Source organism: Kockiozyma suomiensis (genome assembly GCF_038497685.1).
Source record: "Kockiozyma suomiensis strain NRRL Y-17356 unplaced genomic scaffold V2V93scaffold_2, whole genome shotgun sequence".
NCBI lineage: Eukaryota > Fungi > Ascomycota > Lipomycetes > Lipomycetales > Lipomycetaceae > Kockiozyma > Kockiozyma suomiensis.
This window is the reverse complement of record NW_027117665.1, coordinates 1058936-1083013: the sequence shown is the minus strand read 5'-3', so window position 1 is coordinate 1083013 and position 24078 is coordinate 1058936. Positions and strand designations below refer to the sequence as shown.

Below are 24078 nucleotides of genomic sequence, written 5' to 3'. Positions count from 1 at the left end.
TCGTAGATGTACAGAAATGCGATTTGAGACTCAATTATAAACTGTATTAGCTCCAGAAAAAGACGTCTATCTTTAGCGATATGAGATAGGATGACCACGTGAGTGACGTGCGGCTTATGTTCATCTTCTTGGTAAGGGAGGGGGTTCTCCCCGCACTAGAATAAAATAAAAACTTAAGTGCGGGGTCGGCAACTACTCCGAAATCTCCTCCACACAGTATTATTTCCCGCCGAAGATGAACCGTTATGGTTTTCGTCAAGATCGAGACCGCAGATTGGCGCGTCGTGATCAGCTCATGAAATAGGAGAAAAACAATTGATTTATGATGCTCCGGGAAAGCATTTAACGGCATCTTAGTCCGCGTATCGCATCTCCTTCCTCTTCCTTCGCTCGCCAGCTTCAGCCCCACATCTACTCAAAACTACACAGTTGAGCCTTCTTTTCTCAATGGTTGTTGTCATCCTTGGCTTCTATAAGCGCAAACCCGGTCTTACGCACGAGCAGTTCTGCCACCACTGGGGGCACATCCACGGGCCCCTCATCCGCAGCTTGCCGAACATCGACCAGTACCTCCTCCGATATGTCCAACATCATCTCTCTCCCGAACCCGGCCATAATAAAGGCGGCGACTTCGATGGCTTCTCTGAAGCTTGGTTTGCTGACGAATCTGCGCGCGATCGACTCTACGCTATTCCAGAATTTGCAAACTTATTCGACGACGAGGAGAAGTTTCTTGATCGCGAGGAGACCCGGTGGTTAATTCGTGATGACCCCAAGGTTCAGATTTCGGGCGAGGGAAAAGTCGATGTTTTTTCTACAAATCTCTAGCTTTAATAACTATCTCGCAAATACTTTATTAAATTCAAGTAATTTCATTTTTTTGATAGAACCAGCAACAACCCTATAATCCAGATACCCTTTCCTTTTTTGTGGCCGTCCTTACTTTCCCAGCATCATAATAATTATATAAGCAAATAATTTTTAATTTCGTCTTGTTAACCCCGTTGACTATATCTACTTTCTATTCATTAGCATCGCAATATAAACAGCTCAAGTAACATTTTAACAGATTAACTCACACATTTTTTTACTCTCTTTGGGCTCACTACTCGAGCACAGTCGTGTAAGCCGTTGGCTCCTCGCCAAAGAACGACGTCAGATTATCAAGCGCGGCCACCATATTACTAACTGACCCGTCGACATCGTCCCCGACTGCAAAAGATGCCATTGTGTCGCTTCGCTCCATGCTGGTGAACCCACTCGGTGACCCACTAAAGTAATTTACTCCAGGCCGCGCGCCGTTACGTGTTCCGCCGGCGGCCACAGCGCTATTCCTTGCCAAAATTGCGCTTGCAGTGGCTGATGAAGATGAGCGCGTAAGGGCCATTCCGAAAGCGCCACCGAAATATCCACCATTAGCCATGCCCGATGCAAGCTGGCCTGGATTATGCTTGCTCTGCGATTGCTGTTGCATGCTAGTCTGTCGTCTGCGGCTCAGAGAAGTTTTAGTGCCGCCGTTCTTGCTCTGCCGCCCCATACCGTATCCTTCCTCGTACATCGCGGCCGCAGCTGAGAACGAAGGCGAAGATCGGAACTCGTCAATTGAAAACTCGACAACGGTATCCGGACCAAGCGTATGGTAATCCGGATTAGTCACCTCACATGAATAGAATACCGCATGCACATTACTGCGTGCCACAGACGATCGCACTGTCGGCATCGCAACCGCCCATCCAGTCTCATCCGGAATGCCAAATGTAGTCGCTGTGCTCTCAATATCTTCTCGTCTACTGGTCAGCGATCTCCCACTGAGAGACGCCCGTAAAACATGCCGGTCCATATGGGTACCGGGCACATAAGTCGCCTCATCCAAAACTTGTAGCGCCTGCTCAGCATACTCGGTCTGCAGAAGTCTTAGCAGCGGTGAAATCAAATCCGCCCCAATAACTGTAAACTCTTCTTGCCGCATATCAACTAACGGAAACAGATACTTCAAAAATTCCATCGATTCTAATCGAATATATTCAATATCATTTGAGAGTATCCCTAAAAAAAATACCATGATCTGCGACTCGTGTTCGCGAAACACCGGCGCTTGAAAAGAGTGCACCATCTGCTTCACAAAATCAGTCTTAACCCTGAATCTTCCTTTTGCAAAGGAATTCAGAATCCGTGACAACGATGGCATATTCTCTTGCTGTGCCATCTGCACTAACATTTCAGCACAACCAAGGAACTCTGTAGGTATGCGTCCTAGCTCAAGTGCATGAGCAAACCGCGGCAAATTACTAAGTGTCGCATACAGCAACCTGTTCTCATGGCCTATCAAATCATTACTGCTGAACGTATTCAATTTATCGAGCACATCCATCGTAATATCATACGATTTGCTCGATCGAATACCCGGCAGCAGCGTCTTCTGTAGTCCTTCGAACTTGCCTCCTTCCCATTTGGGCGGAAACACCGACACAAATGTCTCAACAGCCTCTGGGTCATCCAGGGATATCTTGTCCATTAAATTCCCCAGGATGGTCACTCCTTCAATAAACTCGCTCTGATTCACTGTCTGCATACTCGCAACAGTAGCCCAAAATATCTGGGGATATTCCAGTAGCTGCTTCGCGCTGCAGCTAACCACAATTTCATTCAACGTCATCAATATTTGCATCGAGAAATTCTGAATATCCGGGTTGGGATCCGCAATTGTGTTTGATAGCCGCACGAGCATATCCGCCAGCATATTCTGGTCCAACGTGACAAACGTCGAGCGGAAAATCTGGAATGACCGACATGCAAAATGTCTAACCGGACATGTCGTAGCCCATGCTAACGCGATCTTACTCCATTCCTCTTTTAATTGTGGATACTTCTCTTCAAATATGCCCAGAACTTTCTGAATCATGCCATCCATGTTTTTAGGCTTTCTCATTGCACTTTCGTCCATGTACAAGTCGTCATACGACCACATAGTCTTCGGATCACGTTTCCGAATTGAGTCAATAATTTCTGCCGTCGATTTATATTTCTGTCCTCCGACTTCTGTATCCGTCGACAACGAAATTTCATGAATTAAATGTACTAGCAATTCGCGAGCCTGCTCATGAACTAACTGGTTGTAGTGATCAAGCAACACAAAAATCACTTGCAGCAATATCGCGAGGTTGGCCGACATTGCTGTAACGGGGCTCACAAACAAATCAACAAGCAAGATCATTGCCAATTGTCCAATTGAAAATCCAACCTAATTGTTTTCCTGTCAGTTGAATTCTGCAACCTCTCAATCATTACATTAACTTACCGGTTCAACAGTTGGAGGTAGCACCAGCATCAAATCCGCAATATATGGGAACATCTCATGAATCCCACTATATTCTTTCGCTTCACCGGCTGTAGGCAGCATACTGGTAGGTTGTATGTATGCAACAAGAGCTTCTACCAACTTTGAACCAGCTGGGGTGCTTGCAATATATACAACAATTTGTTTGCTGTATTCGACAAACGCTGGATCTCGTCGTTCTACACCTGTATTGATAAGGTAATCCAAAATAGCTCGTACATTGCCCATATGTCGAGTTGACGCAAGAGTTACCCAAAGCGCTTCAACTTCATTCTGGATCTCGCTGCTAAACCGAATAGTAATCTCAAACAGATTCGTCATCACCATGTAAGCGGATGGTGACGGAATTTTCCCATTCGGATCAAGTTGCAGCTCCATGTTTGAAATCCAAGGAATCATAATTGCTAGAATGTCGCGGCGCAGTGGGGGCGTAACAACATGGAAAAACATTGACAATTCAGAAAATATTGTAAACTTCAAATCGTCATACTCAAGCGAAAAATGATTAGACAAATTGAATTGCGCTCGCTTGTATACGGCAGTTGTTCGATCCGATATGCTGATCTCATAATCTTGAACTCTCGACTTTCCAAAAAAGCGAAACTCGACTGCTTTCAAAAGTGCAGCTGCCTTGACTCGAACCTGAGACCGGTCGTCTCCAATTTTAAACAATCCAAGCGCAACCGATTGGCGCATTTCACAAGGATATTCGTTGTCTTCGATAAGAACGTCAGCCAGAGCAAAGAAATAGCACTCGCTCGCTCGCGGTCCTGATTCCGAATGATAGCAATATGTTATCGTTCTGGACAAGATATCAGTGTGACCCTTATTCGATCGCAGCATATTTATAATCGCGCGGCGGCCAATTGCTCGCATTCTATCCGTATTCGCTTCAAAAACAGAATTTGCCCAAAGAAAAATAGCACTAACGTCGAAAGACATGACGGCAGCCTGTGCGCCGTGACTCTCAATAGTCTCGGTCAATGGTCCATCCAAGAATGAAGCCATTGCACCTAACGCTGCAAGTTCAAGTTGACCCTTGACCACCTCAAATGAAGCCATTAGAATGCCTTGCTCTGTAGTATCTCTGCACTGATCAACCGCAGCACGTCGCATTTTCTCATTTCTCTCGTCAGCTAAACTGGCATATTGACCGTACCCGCACCATTCCTCAATCATTTTGAAAAGCGAAACGCGAGCTTCAAAAGGAAGCCAGAAACTAGATCTTCCAGTAAGTTGAATACCTTCATATAATGTCTGCATGAAGCCACAGAAATATCGTCGCAGCTTTTGATATCCCCAATCGTACGCAACTTCAGACTGACACAAAAAGCTCTTCGTATCTTTGACAAACATGATATGCTGCTCCAAAATTGCTGAGTCCTTATAAATTTCAGGATCCTTCAGGTAATGTGATGTAAGTTGTAGCACGTGCGTGACTTCAATTCGCATCCAGTCATGCTTTCGAGGTCGACGCCAAAAGCCCGAGGACGGCGAAGATGGGGCATTACTTCCACTATGACTTCCACTTGCCGAATTTCCGTTTGAAAAGCCACCGCCTATTCCAGCATTTTGACCATGAGATCGACGATCTCCCAAAGATCGCAGAGTTGGCTGCAACGCTCCAATCAGGCTTTTGTAAAGATTGATGTTTATACACTCTAGTCCTGCTATCACTGCCTCTCTAATCAAAGCATGATCAACCTGCAAAAGTGGAATTACCATCTTGAAAAGTGCCATCGCAGACGTGATTCTTTTATATGGTGGTAAAGATAGCGGTAGAGGTCCCTTTCGTCTATTAGCAGACACTTTCTTGATGTCAAGAGGGTCTGGATCGTCGGTGGCCGTTAATGTGCAACAGGCCACAATCATGTATAATTTCCACTGTTCAATAAGGACTTCCGGATGCGATCGCATGTTGTGATTCTTCCAATGTCCGTCCGAAGATGCTGACAACTTATTATATGCTTCGATAGTTTCCATCAATGGCTTATGTAGATGAATCAGTCTGCTACAAACACTATCGCGGCACAATGCCACAGGCATCGGGAATTTTGACAAGCACAGCTCAAGAAACCTGGGAAATAATCGTAACCATAATGCAGAATCAACGCCAGAATCAGACTGAGCAAGACGAACTAAAAATCCGTGGTGTGCATGCTCCTTCGCCTCAAGCTGCAGCTGTGAGAGTCGCATACGCTCAGCTGCTGACATTGCATCTATAACGCTAGGCCCCAAACTGTCCATATCCAAAGCCCCACTTCCATCTGTATCATCAAGAACCTCAATGATTCTGCTCATAACATTTTTGACTGGAGCAGCATTTTTTGATTGCATTTTCAACACCTCAACTTGTTCTTCTAAGGCAACATCGAATTCACGAATCAGTCGTAACACAGCGATTGCATAACACCTGACGATCCGGCTCTGACTACAAAGAAAAAAGAGGCCATTACTCTCCACTTCTTCGATCACACTCCAGACTGAGGTTGTCTCCATTTCCTCGCCGCGACTAGATGAGTTTGTGGAAATTGGGGTAACCGAAGGCGAAGCACCACTCACTCCGTTATTATTCGTAGGCGCAGGGCTATCGCGATACGCAGCAGTTTTCTGCCTGATTACATCAATCCAAATACTAAGCAGTTGTACATACATCTTCAAAGTGCTCTCAACATTGGCAGAAGAGTCAAGCATCGATGTATCCGAATATGCTGAATATCGTTCTTCGTAATTGAATATAAACCGTGCAAATCCAGTAACTATAGTCTGCTGTGAATATTTCCCACTCCTCGCTAAGCTCTTAAGCGAGTTGGTAGCAGCCGATGCAACTCGCGGGTCAGGATGAGCAGTGCCTTTGCAAAGAATTTCAACAATGTGGCCGAAGCTCACATTCTGCGGAATACATAGCGGAATAGCTTCGAATACTGCAAGAAGTAGCTCGTAATTTGCGTGTACTATTTCATTACTGCTTTGACTGCTACTTGCACTAGCAGAGCCAATTACAGCACCTATTGCACTAGATTGCGAAAAGGAAAATGATGACGGAGTCTTGGGAGTAATTTTGCCCATCTTTTCATCCAAGACGACTTGGCCGCCAAAATTCGAATCGCATATTAGTAAGATTTTACCTAAAAGGCGGGAAAAGGGGCCGTAGTGATCTCGCAGAACTGGTGGAGGTTCAATCATGACAGGCTGTTCTTGCAAGGATCGTTCAGCCACGGCTATACTTCCCTGTCGGAGTGGTGGATCAGGCGAGTAAAACGGAGGTGGCGTGTTTTCGGCGGCATCTAGAAGCATTGACACAAAAGCTTTGATGCCGATATGCATATATTCGGGAGCAAGAGTATCAGCAGAAAGATTCTGATCGTTCATGCGCATTAGAGTATCGCTGCTGAGCATAGGAAAGATGAAAGTCCTGACACAGTAGTCCGGCTGACTCCAGCCAATAAAGCGAACCATCTGAACACAGGCATCAATCAAACTTCGATCAGCAGTCAACCATGACTTTTTATTGCCAGGTGGGAAGAGGACTTTGGTGAATCCGTCTAATCGTTTTTCTATAGCACTAAATGATTCGGAACAGCGTCGAAGATACACCCATATCAAACGAGATACGCCAATGATTACTACCACGCGACACTTTGGGTCTTTCAGTTTTGGAAAATTGGCCTCGAGCAATGGTACCCAATTGTCAGAAAAAATCTGTGTGGGCGCTACACAGAGGATAGTGCAGGCTAATTGAAACGAATCGGTCCAGTATCGTTGTTTGGAAATCATGGAGATTACCTTGGGATATACAAGATCGATAGTTTTAACCCACGTAGGATGATTGACTTCAGCAGTGATGACTCCTGCAACAGACAGGAGGAGAGTGTTCAGTATTTCACAGTAGGCATGTTTAACGCGTTGGCCGTGCGACATAACAAAAAATTTACATATCGATTGTATGAAGTCTGCCGAGTCCTCAAACAGCTCGAGCGGGTAGACCTGAGAATGATACAGTTAGAAAGAGAAGCTAGCAAGCTGAAACAAATTTGACCACACCTTTAGATGCAAATACTCCATGCCATGGATAACAACTTGCATATTTTGTTCTTGCTCTTTAGACAGACCTTGATCGCCTTTTGTCTTTTCCAACTCCGCTACAAATCTGTCGCTCACACTCGTAAATCTCATGCGAGACATTTCACCAAGTAGTTCAGCAAATAATCGCCAGTTAGCTAAACGAATAGGACTTGCGGTAACTAGATTTGGATCACTCGCTCTTATTTGACGAAAAACGATCTCCTCGAGCTTGTCGCCCATTTCTTCGCCTAAAACAGCGGCCGAGGTCTGCTTAACAACCTCGATGAGTACGCGACATAAAATGTAAATCGAGATCAAGCTCTTGCGATCTGCCTGCTGAGCACTGTCCGGTCGCATACCAGGTGACCCCGGTGACTGGCCAGCTGCGGACGTGCTATGATGGCGATGAAGGCCAAAATAGCCCAGTGAAGCAGATGCTTGCTGTGCAGCACTCTGGCCAAAGCCACTCGAAGGACTTTGGATTCCAGGACTAGACTTGTTTTGTCTACTGCTTATTGGAGAACGATCAGAAAGACTTTTGCTAACTTTATGCCGAAGGCTGCGAATCTGTTGCTGACCAGGCATGACCAGAGCTGATCGCGGCTGTTGAATTGGGTAATCGGGCTGCGTGTTTGGTAAAGGCGGTAGTCCGTAGCGCCCGCGAGCGGCCACTGTGGCAGCTTCAGACTTTGATTTCCGCCAAAACATAACTGCATCAATGACAGGTCGCGGCTTTTGGCGCGATATATATCCGAGAGATTCAAGAATTTTATCAAATACTGGATCGGCGCCAGCTCCAAGGAGCGTCGTAATTGGAGGCTCTTCCTCAGACGAATAGCTCAAACACATGTTGAGCTTCTTCTCAGCTTGACGAACAAACTACACAGCAAAACCGATTAGGAAACGTATTTAACAAAAAAAAGATATTAGAATAGGCGTACTTGAGTGAAGACGATGTGCAAGGAGTACTCTGCCGGGGTGATTGGGTCGCTAGAAGAGGAATTCCGGGGCAATGACTGCTGCTGCTGTTGTGGAGTATGAGGAGCATTGGGTGATGCGGCGGTATTAGAGCGACGTAGAGAAGAGCCAGCGAGGGAGAATGATCGCGACAACTGGGGGCGGCCTAGCGAGGCTTGGCGGCGAAGGTCAATTCTAGACGGGCCAGCGGGAGATCCTGCAGTATCGGTAGCCGAAAGAGACCGAGGAGGAGATTCAACTATTACAGCCGGAGGCTGCAAGGCCGGGGTAGACTGTGTGGTGGACCGCAGTGGGGGGCGAGCAGAGTAGGAAGGAAAGTCCGCAAAATCTGGCACGACGATGGATGCGGGCTCGAGAAGGCGAGCGTCGGCCATTGTGAAAGTGCGGAAAGCTACTCACAAGGCCAACAGCTGACGTTAAAATGCAGAGCTTAGTAGAGAGTGATGCAACAGGAATAGAAGATATATTGAATAGAGAATGGTTTAAGAGAGAAGTTCGTTTTGCTGAAATTCGCAGGAAAGCCAGGGGTTTGGGATAAGGTTTTTGGGAATGTCCCAATACTGGTTTCGAGCCATGAACTAGTGTAACTAAACGTATTGAGTCTCCGCAGCTTAAAGTTGCTGTTTACAGCTCCATATTAGCAGCTTAATGATTATTTTTTTAATCGCCAATGTATTTTTTTGTTGCAAAAAGTTTCCGGCCGCTTTCTAGAGGTACAAAATGATCAGATAGTTATATTATTCTGGGTCACTAATTCAGAAAAGCTAGGCACTATATACGCAGTCAGCCATGAACTATGCTCCCCAACACAGCTAATATGAGTTTGTAAATGCTGCTGTAGGAGCCGCAGCCGATTCGCTTGTCGCTTATTTGCTTGCTCCTTTGCGTATTTTGTTTTGACGAAGCGAAGGTCTCTTAGCCTCTATACTACGTCAACCACTCTTTCTGCAATTACTCTTTCCTCACGTTTTGCTGCCTGCATTTTCTTGCACTTGCTTTTCACGCTTCTGCTGTTGCCATGTCGACGAACTTTGGGAATTTTAATGTACGTCAATCTGTTGCTCTTCCTTGTATCTTCTACGAACGGTTCTGATGCGGCGACTTGGCGTGATTTATAGAAATTCTGCTACTATTCCACACTCCCTGCCTGTAACGTATGCTCCCCTTTGTTTGGTCTTTGGTACATTTTTACATCCTATCGAGACTGACCTGTTATGCCATTCTCTAGCTTTTTAATGACTATCCACAATACTGCACCCTGCGGGGAATTGAATCCTCCGGAAAGTCCATCATACGAAACCTTGGGCTTATGCTTATTTCATTTTTCGCATGTCTTACTTGTGTTGCCTTCATATACAGTGCTCAACGTAGGAAAGGTGCAGTTGGACGTCGTGAGATGCAGATTCTGTTTTTCTCGTATTTCATTGTCTCCGTTTCTGCCTTTTTTGCTAGCGGAGGCTTCATCTTTAACGACAGAATTATCACGTACTTTAGCGCAATAGAGATCGGCTCAACAGCTTCTACTGCTTGGTTACTTGTGGTTAATGCTATAGTTGCTTACCAGATTTTACCCGACGGAAGTTTCTTGTCCGTAACTCTCACCTTCCTATCAGGCCTTGCGTTCTTCGTCGGAGTCGGCTACATTGCCCTTGATTCTGGCTTCGACTGGACCGGGACTTTCGACTCAGCTCTCAACAACCCTGATAGCATGCGCAATTATGCTCTTTACACCGTTTACCTTTTATGGCCAATAGTAGCAATCAGCATCTATCTCCTGCTTGAATTTAATCTCGTCGTTCGTGTTCTTCGCGAGCGGAAACCTCTTCTTCTTCTTTTTGCGGCCTTTCTACTTTTTGTTATTGGACAGATATTTGAATTTGTGGTTTCTCGCTACATCTGCAGAAACACTTATGGCAAGATTGATGGCTCTATGTTTGCCTGTCTTTTTACCCTCTTCAGCTTCGGAGGAGTCTGGGCCTTCTGGACTTATATCACGGAAGACGAATGGGTCGGCCAACAGGTCGATTGGGAGATACCAACTCAATTTTCACCAATGCGTGAAGCCTCGAATATGCACGGCATGCCTGCCACCATGCGTATGATATAACATTCAATTTGAACATATTATTTACAGTAAACGCAAAAGTTGGTTTTCGTGTCTTGCATCTACACCTTCTTTCGAAGTTTGTTTTTGAATTTTTTTAATCTTTGTGTCTTTTTTTGCAGTTAATATTTGGGCGCATTTTGTTTGGGTAGAACTGTTTTAGAGTCCGTTGGAGCCAAAAGTGTTTTTTTCTAATTAGAGGCTAATTATTTCATTCCTCCTGTACTCATAATAACGTAGAACTGTTTTTTTTTCTTTTTCTTAAATTGGCAGTTTTGATTTTTGCGAGAAAATAAATTACATCGTATAATTGTATGAAATATAAAAAGCTGGCCGAGGTTTCATTTTTTAACTGACAGTTCTAATAAATTCAACCTGCTGCGGCTTACGGAAAATGGCTCCATGCTGAATACTGATTCCGTTTAAATCATTCATCTCTCTCACAGAACGATAGCACAGCCATGTCTGATTCCGACGAGTCTTACAACGAGGCCTCTTCTCCAGACTCTGAAGAGCTTACTGGATCTCGGGCCTTAAGTGTCGGCGTGTCAACACGATCTACTCGCAAATCAAATGCTGAGCTGCGGTCAACCACTGGCGGCGGCTATGTCTGGGAAGATTCAATTCAACGGCCCTGGGATATCGTTCAAGAAGACGAAGGAGGTAGTCTGGCAAATGCTATTGCTGATCTTGTACAGGCAAATAAGCGGAAACGGCTATTTTACGAACAGACGCCGCTTCAACGTGGTATAATTCGGCATCTCATGCTCGTTCTCGATCTGAGTTCCGCCATGGCAGACAAGGATCTCAGACCTTCCCGATACCAGCTGTCACTTCAGTATGCAATTCAATTTATAAATGAATATTTTGAGCAAAATCCAATTTCACAGCTGGGAGTGATTGGCATGAAAGATGGTCTCGCTCGCTTGATTTCTCAACTTGGAGGAAATCCAACGGAACATGTGGCTGCGATTCAAGCTCTCAAAAAAGACGAGCCTGCGGGCGTTCCTTCGCTACAAAATGCACTTGAAATGGCTCGTGGTGCTTTATAGTATGATTCCCATCTTTATTTTTGTCAATCGATTTCTGTAAGTGCAGCTTGTACTGACAGGAACTCCCAGTCATGTCCCTTCTCATGGAACAAAAGAGGTAGTCATCATCTTTGGTGCACTTATATCGTGTGACCCTGGAGACATTCACAAAACCGTTGCTACTTTGAAAGCAGAACAAATTCGAGTCCGTGTGGTAGGTCTCGCAGCCCAAGTCGCTGTATGTAAAGAACTATGCCAGCAAACCAATGACGGCGACCTTGCATCTACATACGGTGTGATTTTGAACGAGCAGCATTTCAAAGAAGTTCTGCTAAACGCATGTACACCGCCAGCATCTACTTTGAACGAGAAAGCCAAAAGCAAATCTGGCTCAGAGCTGATGCGGATGGGCTTTCCGTCTCGAGTCGTTGAGACTACTCCATCGTTTTGCGCCTGCCATACTAGACTGTTAAAAGGCGGTTATTTATGCCCGCGTTGTAATGTCAAGGTATGCTCTTTGCCGACAGAATGTCCCGCATGTGGCCTTACTCTTATTTTATCTACGCATCTGGCGCGCTCTTACCACCATCTTATGCCGCTGAAGAATTGGTACGAAGTTGAATGGCCGGAAGCTCGGAGCAGCAAAACATCTGCATGTTTTAGTTGTAGCAAGCCATTTGCGCTCCCATCTGTGCATACAGCCTCGACAAAGATTCGGATAATTGCTGGATCATCAACTGTATCGTCGAGCACACGCCAGGAAAAGGAATCTTTGGCAACCGGCCGATTTAGGTGTCCTACGTGCCGCAAGCAATTCTGTATTGACTGTGATCTGTTTGCTCACGAAGTTCTGCACAATTGTCCAGGGTGCGAGGCAGCAGGACCTTCAGGTCGCCAATATTCTACGACTGCTAAGCCTGCTGGGGAAATTTTACCTCAGACAAATGCAGGCTCTAGATTTTCATCAGCTCCAATAAGCATCTAGATCAGCTAATATTTTGATTTGTACTTACTCGGTTTAATTTGGCTTTGCTGACGGTGTTTCTCTTCTCTTTCTGTTTTGTAATAAAAAATCACATGGTTTACATTTAGATTGTAGTAGATATGCTCAGCGTTGCACGGAGATATCGACTCATCCGTACATTTTTCGAACAGCGCTATGGCTTACTTTTGAGATCCTCCGTGATTTCTGATTATACATTTTTATATGTTAATTACCCTTCTCTATGCATCGCTACTGCGTGCTTACTCAAGACACATGCATGAATGTTGCTATGGCAACCCAATATTGGGGCAGGTAACACCTATATCGGGTTCGGAAACAACAAGGTGTGAGACAATGAACGCGGCGACAGATGAGACCAAATGACCTTTGTTTTGACGCGCCGCGCCCGCCGCCCGTTTCGCGCGCATCTTGTGATCATCCCTCACAACCTGTGATTTCTCCTTTTTTCCCAATTACCCCATTCTTATTCATATTTCCCCCCACCCGTCTCCTATATCCACAACATATTCCTGACTGTTTATTGGGTACATGCCATGTCGCGAGCAGATCTGGACACGGAGAGCAGTATGATCCTGCCTCAGTCGCTGCTCGACGACCTCTCCATGCACGATACACCCCGCGCTAGTCCTCCCAGTGTTCCCTTGCAAGTCGACACCTCCTTGCCTAATCACCTACGATCTGGATCTTCTGTGTCCCCAACTCGCGCAGAGCGCGAGGCAATGATAATGAAGCTCAACAATCAGGCTCGCCTTATTGAGCTTCACCGTCGAATTCTGTTAGCGCAGTCTGCCTACGATACCAACGCAGCAGCTAGTAACCTAGATGATCTCTCTTCGTCGGATCAAGATGCTTCTGAGCTGATGCGCCTACAGTATGAGCTGCAGACAGTCCAAATGCGACTGAACCGCTTCGTGGACCCGGCCGCTTCCAAGATCCCTACTCCACCGTTATCTAAGCCTTCTAGCGCATTAGTGATAGATCCTCAGCGGTCAGCAGCTTCTATTGCCGGCGGTATTGCTACCTCGTCGCTACATGATCGTATGGCGTCAGACTCCTCCACTCTGGTTGAGGATATGCCGTATCAACTATCTGGGCCCCAGACTCTGTCTCCGCTTTCTGCAGAGTATGCTCCGCTCGGAGACAGTATCTGGCGTCGTGTAACCGAGGGATCTTTTGCATCGAGCCCTTTTAAGCAGCAGCAACCGGCATCGTCTAACGGGCACGAATTTGCATCGATTCTTCCGAGTCGTAAGCAGACATCGACGTCTTTAGCAGCTGTTGCGTATGATCCAAGAAAGCATCAATCCAACGGCGTTAATGGGTCTTTGTCGCCTGATCGAGATCAGAAATTCCAGCCGAGAGGCGCCGACAGTTCAACGGGTTCGGGACCTACTAGCTCTCAATTATCTGTCCATAGCTCGGAATTCATTCCGGTCTCGATTCAGCAGCAGTCAACTTATGTCACTCTTACCGAACCTATCAATTACCGTCAGCTCCTTGAGCGAGCAGTTAATTGCAATTGGAAATACATAGTGGACAAGATTGTTAACAATAACGACCAGCAAGCATCAATTTTTCTTCAGCAAAAACTGAAGATTGGTACGCAAGAGCAGAAATATGAAATAATTGAGGCCATAGTGGATCGCGCGTATCCTCTCATGGTCAACCGATTCGGAAATTTCCTTGTTCAACGCTGCTTTGAGCACGGGACTCCGGAGCAGATTGATGAGATCGCCGATACTATTAAAGGCAACGTACTTGATCTCTCTATGGATGCATTTGGTTGTCATGTAGTTCAGAAAGCTCTTGATTGTGTTGGCGAGGACGTCAAAGCTGAAATGGTCATGGAGCTTCTTCGTCGTGTAGCTGACACGGTAGTTCACCGCTACGCCTGTCACGTATGGCAAAAGCTGTTCGAACTGCGATGGGAAGGCACTCCACCAGCGATCATGACCTACGTGAACCGCGAACTACGAGGAATGTGGACACAAGTTGCTCTGGGAGAGACTGGCTCACTTGTTGTTCAGAACATATTTGAGAACTGCGTTGAAGAAGACAAGCGACCTTGTATAGAGGAAGTTCTTGACAACATTAACGTGATTGCCCGCGGACAATGGGGCAATTGGGTGATTCAACACATGATTGAACACGGTGGACCAAAGGATTCGGAAAGAGCTCTTGATATGATTATTCAGAATGCGGTATCTTATTCAATGGACCAGTTTGCTTCCAAGGTTATTGAAAAAGTATTGAAGCATAGTCCACCAGAAGTTATTGATCGCTATCTAGCAAAAATTTGCGAAGGGCGACTTGACAGGCCAAGGATACCTTTAATTGATAGTATGAGCAGACTTGATCCTGATTTGATGTTTTTTTTCTGATTTTGCAGTTTATGGTTTGAAGTTTGCGAATTCTAACTTTTTCTATACTTAGTTGCTTCTGATGCATACGGAAATTATCTAATCCAGTATATTCTTCACAACGCGACAAAACCTCAAAGAGATATTGTTGCTGCACAGATTAAAAAGCATATGGTTTCGCTTAGAGGGTCAAAGTGGGGCTCCAAATGTGCTTGGATAGTAGAGCGATATCGCAGCCAGCCAAATCTTGCGCACAATATGTCTAACAATTCCATACAACAGTCACAGCAGTCTACTAACTCTTCCGGAGGTTATGCCGGAATCAATCCGTCTGTGTCTGGAAATGGAGGCGCATCTGGAGGCCACCGTCATGGCAATGGTGGTGGCCATAGAGGTGCGAGAGACAATCAATTCAATCTGATGTGAATACTGAAACCTGTGCTCTATTTTCTGTTTTCTGTAGTCTGGTGATATTTTTATGTTATTTCGTTTCCATATATGTGAACACTCGCTCGTTTGTTAATGAGTCTACAGCTAGAAGCTTATTCATGTTGACTGGCATAAGAGACTTCTTTTTTCGCCTTACATATTTATGATTATGATTGATGAGCACGAGGAAGCATGTACAAATGATTACTATGATATGTAATCAAACAAGTTTTTTTAGGTACGATATCTGTGGGATAAGTTTGATTTTGTTGACATGCTGTGAAGGTTGGAATATTCTAGCTAAAGGAAAAGCTGCCAATGCTACAAGACTGCTTGTAGTGTACATATGTCGTCTAGTGACTGTTTTTTTGTATCCAGTCATTATTTTCTATGTTCGGGGAAATATAATTATAGTGATACAACGGCTATTTATAAGCTAGTTTCAAGAATACCCTAATATACAAATTTTACATTTCTACTTTTCCAACAGTACAATTTACTCACTGGTGCTGTACAGCCAGAGCAGCAACAGCAATCGTTTGATGATCGCCCATTAACGGATCCTTTGCTCGCCATTTCTCTCTGAGTTTTTCAGCAATTTTATCTTTCCATTTCTGCATTTCTTCTTCAACTTTCTCATCTATTCCTTCCTTTGTTCGTTCACGTTCCCATTCCTCTACTTTACGCGCCGCTTCTTCAGTCTCGCGTTCATATCGTTCACGATCTAATTGTCGCTTAGCTCGTTGAAGATCGTCTTGCTTTTTCCAAACTTGGAATTCAATGCTTGCACGCCTCAAGGCCTCGGGGCTATCTAGTTGCGCTGCGGCAGTTCTGATTTGAGATGCTTTTGCTGGAGTTTTATCTTCAAGTTCACGTAGCCGTCGTCGATAATAGTCTCCACCATCGCCGGATAGCATAGCTGGGATATCTGCGCCAGGTGGGAAATACACGCTGTTATCCATTTCTTGTAAAATCCATAAGACGTTGGTCTGCATATTTGTGACATGCTGTTGGAGGAGACTGCTCACTGCTGCATCTGCAGCAGACATCCCTGGCGCAGCAGGCCAGCAGGGTTTTGGTACAGAATCCAACATAGTCTGTATTTTTTTGCGAACGTAAGCCTCATGCTTTTTAACCAATACGGGATTATAAAGCGGAGCTAAATATGGGGCTCCGTCCATTGATGCTCGTTCTTGAGCCTCTTTGCTGTGTTTCTCTCGATACGTTCTAGACGTTTTGCGAGATCGTTCCTGTTTGGTCATTTTTCCTCTAGATTGAGTGAAGTGTTGCAAAGCAGCAACATGGGCGTCGTCTGTCTTTGTCCTCAGATGCCTCAGAATTGCGCGCCGTCCTCTCTGAGCATAAGTCTTTGTGGCACAATTCGTAACCGGGCAATGATAGACTGTAACTTGCTCTGTCTCGACATATTTTGGCCGCTGACGGAAAATAGCTGGAACCATAGCATCTGGGTGGCGAGGCGGGCGCGACTGCGAAGTAGGCAGTTCATCAAGGAACTGAAGGTGATCAGAATCGTCGACATTGTTGAGAAGTGCCTCTACCTCTGCATCATCGTCATCCGCTTCGTCGTGCTCCCCATGATGCGGGTGATAGAGCATATGCGGGTCAATTGGCACCTCGTCAGCCGAGTCAACATGGTCGACAGGTGGCGAGTGCAGCGACATACTTTATGTCGCGTGAGATTTAAGGTGTAAACAAATAAACAAATTATTCTAACCCAGGACGCGACGTGCTGCGATACGGGGTGATTCGCGATGGCGAAAGTGCCGCGTTTATGTCGCGCCAGATGAGGTTCGGATGAGGCTTTCTGGACAATTTGGCGTCGACGCTGATAAGTCTGGATTTGGGGTGACACTAAATGGTCAATTTCCGCTCGCATCTAATCATTATATCCCAATCCATTTTGGAAATAGAGAAATAAAATAATTTACAATATCAATAATATGAAGCACTAACAGATGTGCGTATTACGGCATAGAAGATAGACAAAAAGAAAAGTAATCAGCCAAGCCGCCTCGATGCTAGCACCGAAACTACTGACAAACAAAATCTGCTATAAAGACAAACGCAATCGTATACATATTAGTATATCATTGAACCGATACACTAACCATCCTACTCCCTAGACTATCCCGAACCATCATTAAATCATCAAAACGAGGGCATCTGTGAAAAAAAAAGACACGAGTAAACTTTTCTGAGCAGAAAACACGTTCAAATCTTGATTAATCCAATTTCACCGGAATTCATATGAATAAAACATGCCACTATCCTTTACATGAGAAAGCTCAAGCTGCTGATACTTCTCTGAATCTTTGTGGAAATAGAGACCTGAGATTGCACCAGTGATCTGATTGAAACATATGTAGTAGAACCCTGCAAAAGACGCGCCGTTAATGTCTCTGACGCGGTGGTCGGGCACCAGGAAGCATTCCTTCCATCGCATAAATATGTGATCGCGCTGCTCAAAGTTTACGTGACGATAATCTGGGCGCTTGGCCATTTTGGCAATTGGTCGCCATGACGGGAACCTAGCCCAGTGTATGATGTCTGTCTTCTCTGATGCACCCCAGTCACGACGACGCGTGAAAAATGAGTGCTTTGGACCTATCATTTCGCCTTCAAAATATGTTGTCAGAAGTGGATTGTCTTCTGTAAGACCGTTGATGTGTAAATAGCCACAAACAAATGACTCTTTCATGTCCACGTGCTTCAGTTCTACTTGGACTTCATAAGTCTGGCGACCAGACATCTGCGTACCCATGAATTTAGATCCCGAGCGCAAGAATGACGAGCTTGATGTTGCCATTGTGCGTGTCGAGTGAATTCTGTCAGAAGGCACCTCTACTGGAAGAGGCAAAGGCGGGGATATGACCGAAGGAGGAGCCTGCTCTACATTCACGATCTCTTCCGCCCATAGAGAGCCGATAGACTTCTTTTGAGGCGTCGAACTGAAGTCTGAAACTTCGGTATAGGGAACTGGGGACATTGTTCGCGAGGAGGCTTCGGTAATTAGAGCAGAAGAAGCAGCAGTCGGGGTAAAGGAAAGTGTGGAAAAGTCTTGTTCCGATGATGACGCCGACTCCGACACAGAAGAATCAAAGACAAGATGCTGTGATAGGCTGTTGTGAAGATATAGGTCTGCACGGGTCCAAAATGGGAGACCGGCAGCGAGCTGTGGGACTGAAGTAGAAGTCGAGGAGAGGCTCGACGCGCGCTGTAAGATTGGGCGATGGACGACAGCGGGGGCGGGCGCAAGGGAGGTTGTCGGGTGCGAACGGGGAATGTCGAGGGAGGACCGTGAGGAAAAAGAAGAAGGAGGGACTAGATTCAACTGAGTGTGGACAGTTCGCATCTGGAGCGCAAAAAAGATGAAGATTAGCGGACCGGTTGAAGACAGCAGACTCGCAGCTTTGGTATCTGTAACGCGCAATGGTTTTCAGCAGCACAAGCATGGAGACTGCTATGATAGATTAATTAAAGAGAAGTAAATCACGATAACTTACGCCTTATCTCAGTTCAATTCATTTCAATTTTTAATGCCCGCCACTCGACGCAAACAAGTCTTTTGTTTTAGTAGAGGCGTCGGCAAATCTGAGAGCTGTATGCGGAGGTCTGGCCGGTATCCGATCACAAATCACATTGTGATCTAGTACGCCATAGGACGAGAACGCCCAATTTCATGCCCTGACGCTGAAGCGTATTTCTTCCTTTATAATAAGAGTATAAGAAGTAAACATGCACCAGTCTTTTACTCGGTAATAATTATTCTTATGTCGACCTCGTTCTCCTTGTCCAAGCGGAGAACTTCGGCAAAGGTTTACGCGTCGCAATCTCTGTGTAGTGATAATACTAGCAAACGACCGCGTTCCACTATACTAGATCACCATTTTAACCGCAGAGTAAGCTCTGATGCCATATGATCTGTCGAATTTCACTAATCATTGAACTTGTAGGCGGATATAATAGTTCCCACTCAGCTTTATGAAGAAAAGCTGAAAAGATCTCCTCTCTTTGACGGCACCAAATGTGCGACTGAATGGAATTATTATCATTGCACCACTTCACTCGCATCATTTCTTCGAACAGAGTTTCTCAATGAATATATTAAAAAAAGTAAGTTGCGGTTCTGCAATGACATGAATAACATTCTAAATTCAAAAAGATAATTGTATTGTGCTCTCGCTTACCAAAATTGATTCGGAGAACGTATATTGCATCTATGACGGTCAGTTCACTTTTACATAATGATCAATATAGTTACTGTTCTATTAATTCTGCTATTAGGAAAACTGTTGTTGTCTTTACAGAAGGAGTTTTATGAGCAAGCGGGGCTTGAAGGTAGAAAGTCATCCTTTTCGAGCCACCGTTATAGTATGGTTTAAATGATATACTCTTTCTGTAGATGTACTAACGTCTAACGCGTCATAGATATCGAGTATAATCTGCGAAGTCCCAATTTAATGCCCGGTAAAAAGGGCTTTGACCGTCTGGTCCAATCTTGTTCAAATACATTTTTAAGGGAGCCAGTTCAGTTCTTGATAAATATCTTTTCCACTACCGCTGCCACCTGCCCTCTCGCTCCTCTTCCAGACTTTTTGCATGCTACTGCCTATCCATACTCTTTTGACTTATTGTCTCTGGGCTCTGTTTATGTTCCGACTTTAGATCCTCTGCGCAGCGCACACATCATGGCACAATCGCTAACAAAGGGCAGTAAAGTTGATATATTGTCGTATCAAAAAGACGTTGAGATTGAAGGAATCTCTCACCTTTTTGAGTGGGCTTGTATGCTTTCTCTTGAGAGTCCGCGCATACAGCAAGGCGATGATATTCATCCGCTGATGTCGTCATATCAGGTACTAGTTGATGATCCCGAAGAGCAGCCTCGCGTAGACCAGATGACAATTATTCGGTTGGAGGGGCTTATTACATCTAAGGTTTTGCATCAGATTTTCAGTGAACTGCTGTAGGTTTTCCGTTTTATAATAGACTATATGACTCTTGAGACTTACGAATGAGTAGTTCATCCCTTCCAGCGAGCAAGTGGGCAGTAATGTCAGTTTTCGGATTTGAGGATGCTCCTGTGAGTTGGAAGTCAGAAGAACATTCGTTTCTACTCAGCGGAGAGAATGGCTACACGCTGTTGATGAAGCCTTTTGACGGTGAGACTAATCGAGGCATATTGATGTTTGAGTTTGTTGGTAGCAACGATACTCATAGCTAGACAGATCTGAGCTATTTATTATAGTAATTTCTCTTATTGTATATAGTCAACATGTCTATTGTAATCTGCTGCCTTTAAGGCATTATATAGTCATCATTTATAAAAAAAAAAAACACTGTGGAACATCCGTAGACTGCTTCAGTATTTGATTTAACGAGCAGCCAGCGGGTCTGGATAAGATACAAAACCCTTAGTTAATACATGCTGATATATTAGCGTACTGAAAAATATGCTGCTGCGCCAAAAGGACACAGACATCACGACTTCGCGGGCCCCTTCGTCTTTTTACTCACCACAACAATCAAGTACACAATGGCCGAGGTATCGTCGTATACTCTTATTCATGAGCCATCTACAGCTGATCAGCCGTCGCTGCAAGATTTGCGCTTTCAGCTCGAGCGCGGCAATGACCCGGTCAAAGTCGAGGCAATGAAGCGCATACTTGTCATAATGCTCAATGGCGATCCAATGCCGCAATTGCTCATGCATGTTATTCGGTTCGTCATGCCTTCGAAGTCAAAGTCTCTTAAGAAGCTTTTGCACTTCTACTGGGAGATATGCCCCAAGCTGAATCCAGATGGAAAGCTCAAACAGGAGATGATTCTTGTGTGGTATGTTACTATTTCAAACCCATATAAATTGATCAATTGCTTATAGATTCTTCCTTTATTTAGCAATGCTATCCGTAACGATCTTCAGCACCCCAACGAGTATATCCGTGGCGCGACTCTGCGCTTCCTCGGAAAACTCAAGGAGCCAGAACTTCTCGAGCCCCTGATTCCCTCTGTGCGCGCTTGTCTCGAACATCGTCACGCCTATGTCCGCAAAAATGCGGTTTTTGCCATTTATTCAATATACGCGCTCTCGGAGCATTTACTTCCGGACGCGTCTGATCTTGTCCTCGGTTTCCTCGAGAATGAGTCTAACACTACATGTAAGCGCAATGCCTTCGTCGTACTCGCAAACATTTACCCCGAAGGCGCTGTCCAATATCTTCAAAAGTGCTATGACACCATCATCTCTATGGACGAATTGATGCAGCTTGCTTTTATTGAATTTATTAGAAAGGACGCGGTCTCAAACACAGCAAACAAAGGCCGATACTTGCGCTTGGTATTTGATCTTCTTGAGGTGCAGTCCAACACTGTGGTGTATGAAGCGGCAACCGCGCTCACTGCGCTCACAAACAATCCTGTGGCCATCAAGGCTGCTGCTTCCAAATTCATTGAGCTCAGTGTCAAGGAGTCAGACAATAACGTCAAACTTATTGTTCTTGTTCGTGTCGACGAACTTCGCAAGCGTAACGAGGGTGTTCTTGATGATCTCGTTATGGAAATTCTGCGCGTATTGTCTAGCCCCGATCTTGATATTCGTCGCAAGGCTCTTGATATTGCTCTCGAAATGATCTCAAGCAAGAATGTTCAAGAAGTCATTCTCTTACTCAAAAAAGAGCTCTCCAAGACTATTGACGGCGACAACGATAAAAATATCGAATATCGTCAGCTTCTTATTCATTACATTCACCAGTGTGCGATCAAATTTGCAGAGGTTGCAGCTCCTGTCGTCGAGCTTCTCATGGACTTCATTTCTGAGTTCAACAATGCATCTGCAGTTGACGTCATCAGCTTCGTTAAAGAAGTAGTTGAGAAATTTCCGGCACTTAGGGAGTCGATCGTTGCACGTCTTGTTGCCATTCTAGGTGATGTGCGGAGTGGAAAGGTTTTTAGAGGTGCTCTGTGGATTATTGGCGAGTACTGTGCCTCGGAAGATGAGATCAGAACCTCGTGGAAGAAGATCCGAACAAGCATCGGTGAAATTCCAATTCTTGCATCTGAACAGCGTCTGCTTGAAGCTGTTCAAGATGGTATCGCTGAACCGGAAGCAGAGAAAGTTAATGGACGCAAGGCGAAGGCACCGGCGCGAAAGGTTCTCCCTGATGGCACTTATGCGACGGAGTCTGCTCTTACTTCCGAGAGTGCCACGGATGCTAACCTGGAGGTCGTGAAAGCTGCCGCCAAGCCACCACTGAGGCAGCTCATTCTTGATGGCGATTATTACCTTGCTGCTACATTGGCGTCGACACTTACAAAGCTTGTGCTGCGATACTCGAAGTTGTCTAGTGATGAGAAGCAAAAGAATTTGCTGCGTGCCGAGGCTATGCTCATCATGATTTCAGTTCTTAGAGTTGGCCAGTCCAATTTCGTGAAGGCTCCTATTGACGAAGACTCGGTTGACAGAATTATGGCCTGCATCAAATCTCTGTCGGATATGGAGCAAACAGGTTTAGTTGACGAAGTCTTTTTGGAGGATACGCATGCTGCATTTCATGCGATGGTTGTCGCTGAGGAGTCTAAACGGGCGGATAAGGATCGTCTTGAGAAGGCTAAGAATGCCATCCAGGTTGATGATTCGCTCGGAATCAGACAGTTGGCTAAAAAATCTGCTGTTGAGGGGCAAGACGAGTTTGAGCTGGATTTGTCGAAGGCCACTGGTACTGAGACTGTTTTGGAAGATGCCAGTTCGAGGCTGAACAAGGTGGTCCAGCTCACTGGTTTCTCTGACTCTGTGTATGCCGAGGCCTACGTTAAGGTACATCAGTTTGATATTGTGCTTGATGTGTTGTTAGTCAATCAAACTACAGACACTTTGCAAAATCTTTGCGTGGAATTCGCCACTCTGGGTGATCTCAAGGTGGTGGAAAAACCCACGACACAAAACCTAGGTCCTCATGCATTTCATTCAGTTCAAGCTACTATCAAAGTCTCATCGACTGACACTGGCGTGATTTTTGGTAACATCGTTTACGATGGATCGTCATCGACAGAGACGAACATTGTTATTTTAAATGATGTTCACGTTGATATCATGGACTACATCCATCCCGGCGTCGTCACAGAGACTCAATTCCGATCCATGTGGACTGAATTCGAATGGGAGAACAAGGTTAACATTATAAACACTGGAAAGGATCAGAGCTTGAAAGAATATCTTGACGATTTGGTCTCTTATACCAACATGTCGATACTGACTCCTGCCGCTAGTTTAACGGGAGACTGCCAGTTCTTAAGCGCTAACCTCTATGCTAAGAGTGTCTTTGGAGAGGATGCTCTTGCGAACTTGAGTATTGAGAAGGGAGCAGCGGGAAGTGTTACCGGGCACATTCGAATCAGAAGTAAAGGACAGGGACTTGCATTATCTCTTGGAGATCGTATTGCGGCTGTACAGCGTGCTGCTAAACGTTCATAAGAAAGGTTGCAAGATATATGGATGAAGGGGATGGTTCACAGCTTTTCAATCTTTTGTTGTCGATGTTGTTCAAAATTGTTAAGGAGATTGAGCATTGCAGTAGAATCAAAGTGTAATATTTGACGTTTTGTTTTATATATTTGTGCTACATTCAGTTGAATCAACGAATTATTACCGTTTATAAACAAGTTCCGCTTCAAAGAGTTACTGCTAACCTTTTCGTCTGATTTCAAAGCAAGCAGCAAAAAGCAGCCTTTTCAAAATTTGCTAGCAAATC

The 24078-nt window shown here is 45.1% G+C and overlaps 9 protein-coding genes across 9 annotated transcripts; 6 read left to right on the top strand and 3 right to left on the bottom strand.

Moving 5' to 3' along the window:
* Positions 1–65: 65 nt before the first annotated feature.
* Positions 66–972, top strand: V2V93DRAFT_364744 (EthD family reductase). Its single transcript, XM_066908913.1, has one exon. It carries the CDS (start codon positions 448–450, stop codon positions 826–828), a length of 381 nt encoding a protein of 126 aa, XP_066768126.1. The 5' UTR covers positions 66–447; the 3' UTR covers positions 829–972.
* V2V93DRAFT_364743 (cell morphogenesis N-terminal-domain-containing protein) lies at positions 839–8989 on the bottom strand. The gene is made up of 5 exons (XM_066908912.1): positions 8344–8989; positions 7382–8281; positions 3299–7324; positions 1080–3241; positions 839–1014 (listed from the first exon to the last, which is right to left on the bottom strand). The coding sequence occupies exons 1-4, from the start codon at positions 8752–8754 to the stop codon at positions 1106–1108; spliced, it is 7473 nt and encodes a 2490-aa protein (XP_066768125.1). The 5' UTR covers positions 8755–8989; the 3' UTR covers positions 839–1014; positions 1080–1105.
* On the top strand, positions 8977–10836 carry V2V93DRAFT_331998 (chitin synthase III catalytic subunit). The gene is made up of 4 exons (XM_066907665.1): positions 8977–9093; positions 9145–9425; positions 9499–9534; positions 9609–10836. The coding sequence occupies exons 2-4, from the start codon at positions 9399–9401 to the stop codon at positions 10485–10487; spliced, it is 942 nt and encodes a 313-aa protein (XP_066768124.1). The 5' UTR covers positions 8977–9093; positions 9145–9398; the 3' UTR covers positions 10488–10836.
* On the top strand, positions 10816–12604 carry V2V93DRAFT_364736 (Ssl1-like-domain-containing protein). The gene is made up of 2 exons (XM_066908911.1): positions 10816–11535; positions 11606–12604. Exons 1-2 carry the CDS (start codon positions 10946–10948, stop codon positions 12498–12500), a joined length of 1485 nt encoding a protein of 494 aa, XP_066768123.1. The 5' UTR covers positions 10816–10945; the 3' UTR covers positions 12501–12604.
* Positions 12605–13054: 450 nt separating this feature from the next.
* Positions 13055–15307, top strand: V2V93DRAFT_378344 (armadillo-type protein; the record flags this gene model as incomplete). Its single annotated transcript, XM_066911952.1, has 2 exons — positions 13055–14861; positions 14955–15307. The coding sequence occupies 2 exons, from the start codon at positions 13055–13057 to the stop codon at positions 15305–15307; spliced, it is 2160 nt and encodes a 719-aa protein (XP_066768122.1).
* A 395-nt stretch (positions 15308–15702) lies between these two features.
* V2V93DRAFT_364730 (uncharacterized protein) lies at positions 15703–17220 on the bottom strand. The gene has a single exon (XM_066908910.1). The coding sequence runs from the start codon at positions 16990–16992 to the stop codon at positions 15811–15813; it is 1182 nt and encodes a 393-aa protein (XP_066768121.1). The 5' UTR covers positions 16993–17220; the 3' UTR covers positions 15703–15810.
* A 47-nt stretch (positions 17221–17267) lies between these two features.
* On the bottom strand, positions 17268–18911 carry V2V93DRAFT_364729 (vacuolar import and degradation protein-domain-containing protein). Its single transcript, XM_066908909.1, has one exon. The coding sequence runs from the start codon at positions 18681–18683 to the stop codon at positions 17565–17567; it is 1119 nt and encodes a 372-aa protein (XP_066768120.1). The 5' UTR covers positions 18684–18911; the 3' UTR covers positions 17268–17564.
* Positions 18912–19101: 190 nt separating this feature from the next.
* V2V93DRAFT_378341 (ribonuclease P 40kDa subunit-domain-containing protein) lies at positions 19102–20555 on the top strand (the record flags this gene model as incomplete). The annotated part of the gene is made up of 6 exons (XM_066911951.1): positions 19102–19230; positions 19285–19444; positions 19494–19556; positions 19616–19702; positions 19760–20297; positions 20354–20555. The coding sequence occupies 6 exons, from the start codon at positions 19102–19104 to the stop codon at positions 20553–20555; spliced, it is 1179 nt and encodes a 392-aa protein (XP_066768119.1).
* A 187-nt stretch (positions 20556–20742) lies between these two features.
* Positions 20743–24034, top strand: V2V93DRAFT_343042 (adaptin N terminal region-domain-containing protein). The gene is made up of 2 exons (XM_066907843.1): positions 20743–21166; positions 21230–24034. Exons 1-2 carry the CDS (start codon positions 20868–20870, stop codon positions 23799–23801), a joined length of 2871 nt encoding a protein of 956 aa, XP_066768118.1. The 5' UTR covers positions 20743–20867; the 3' UTR covers positions 23802–24034.
* Positions 24035–24078: the final 44 nt, after the last annotated feature.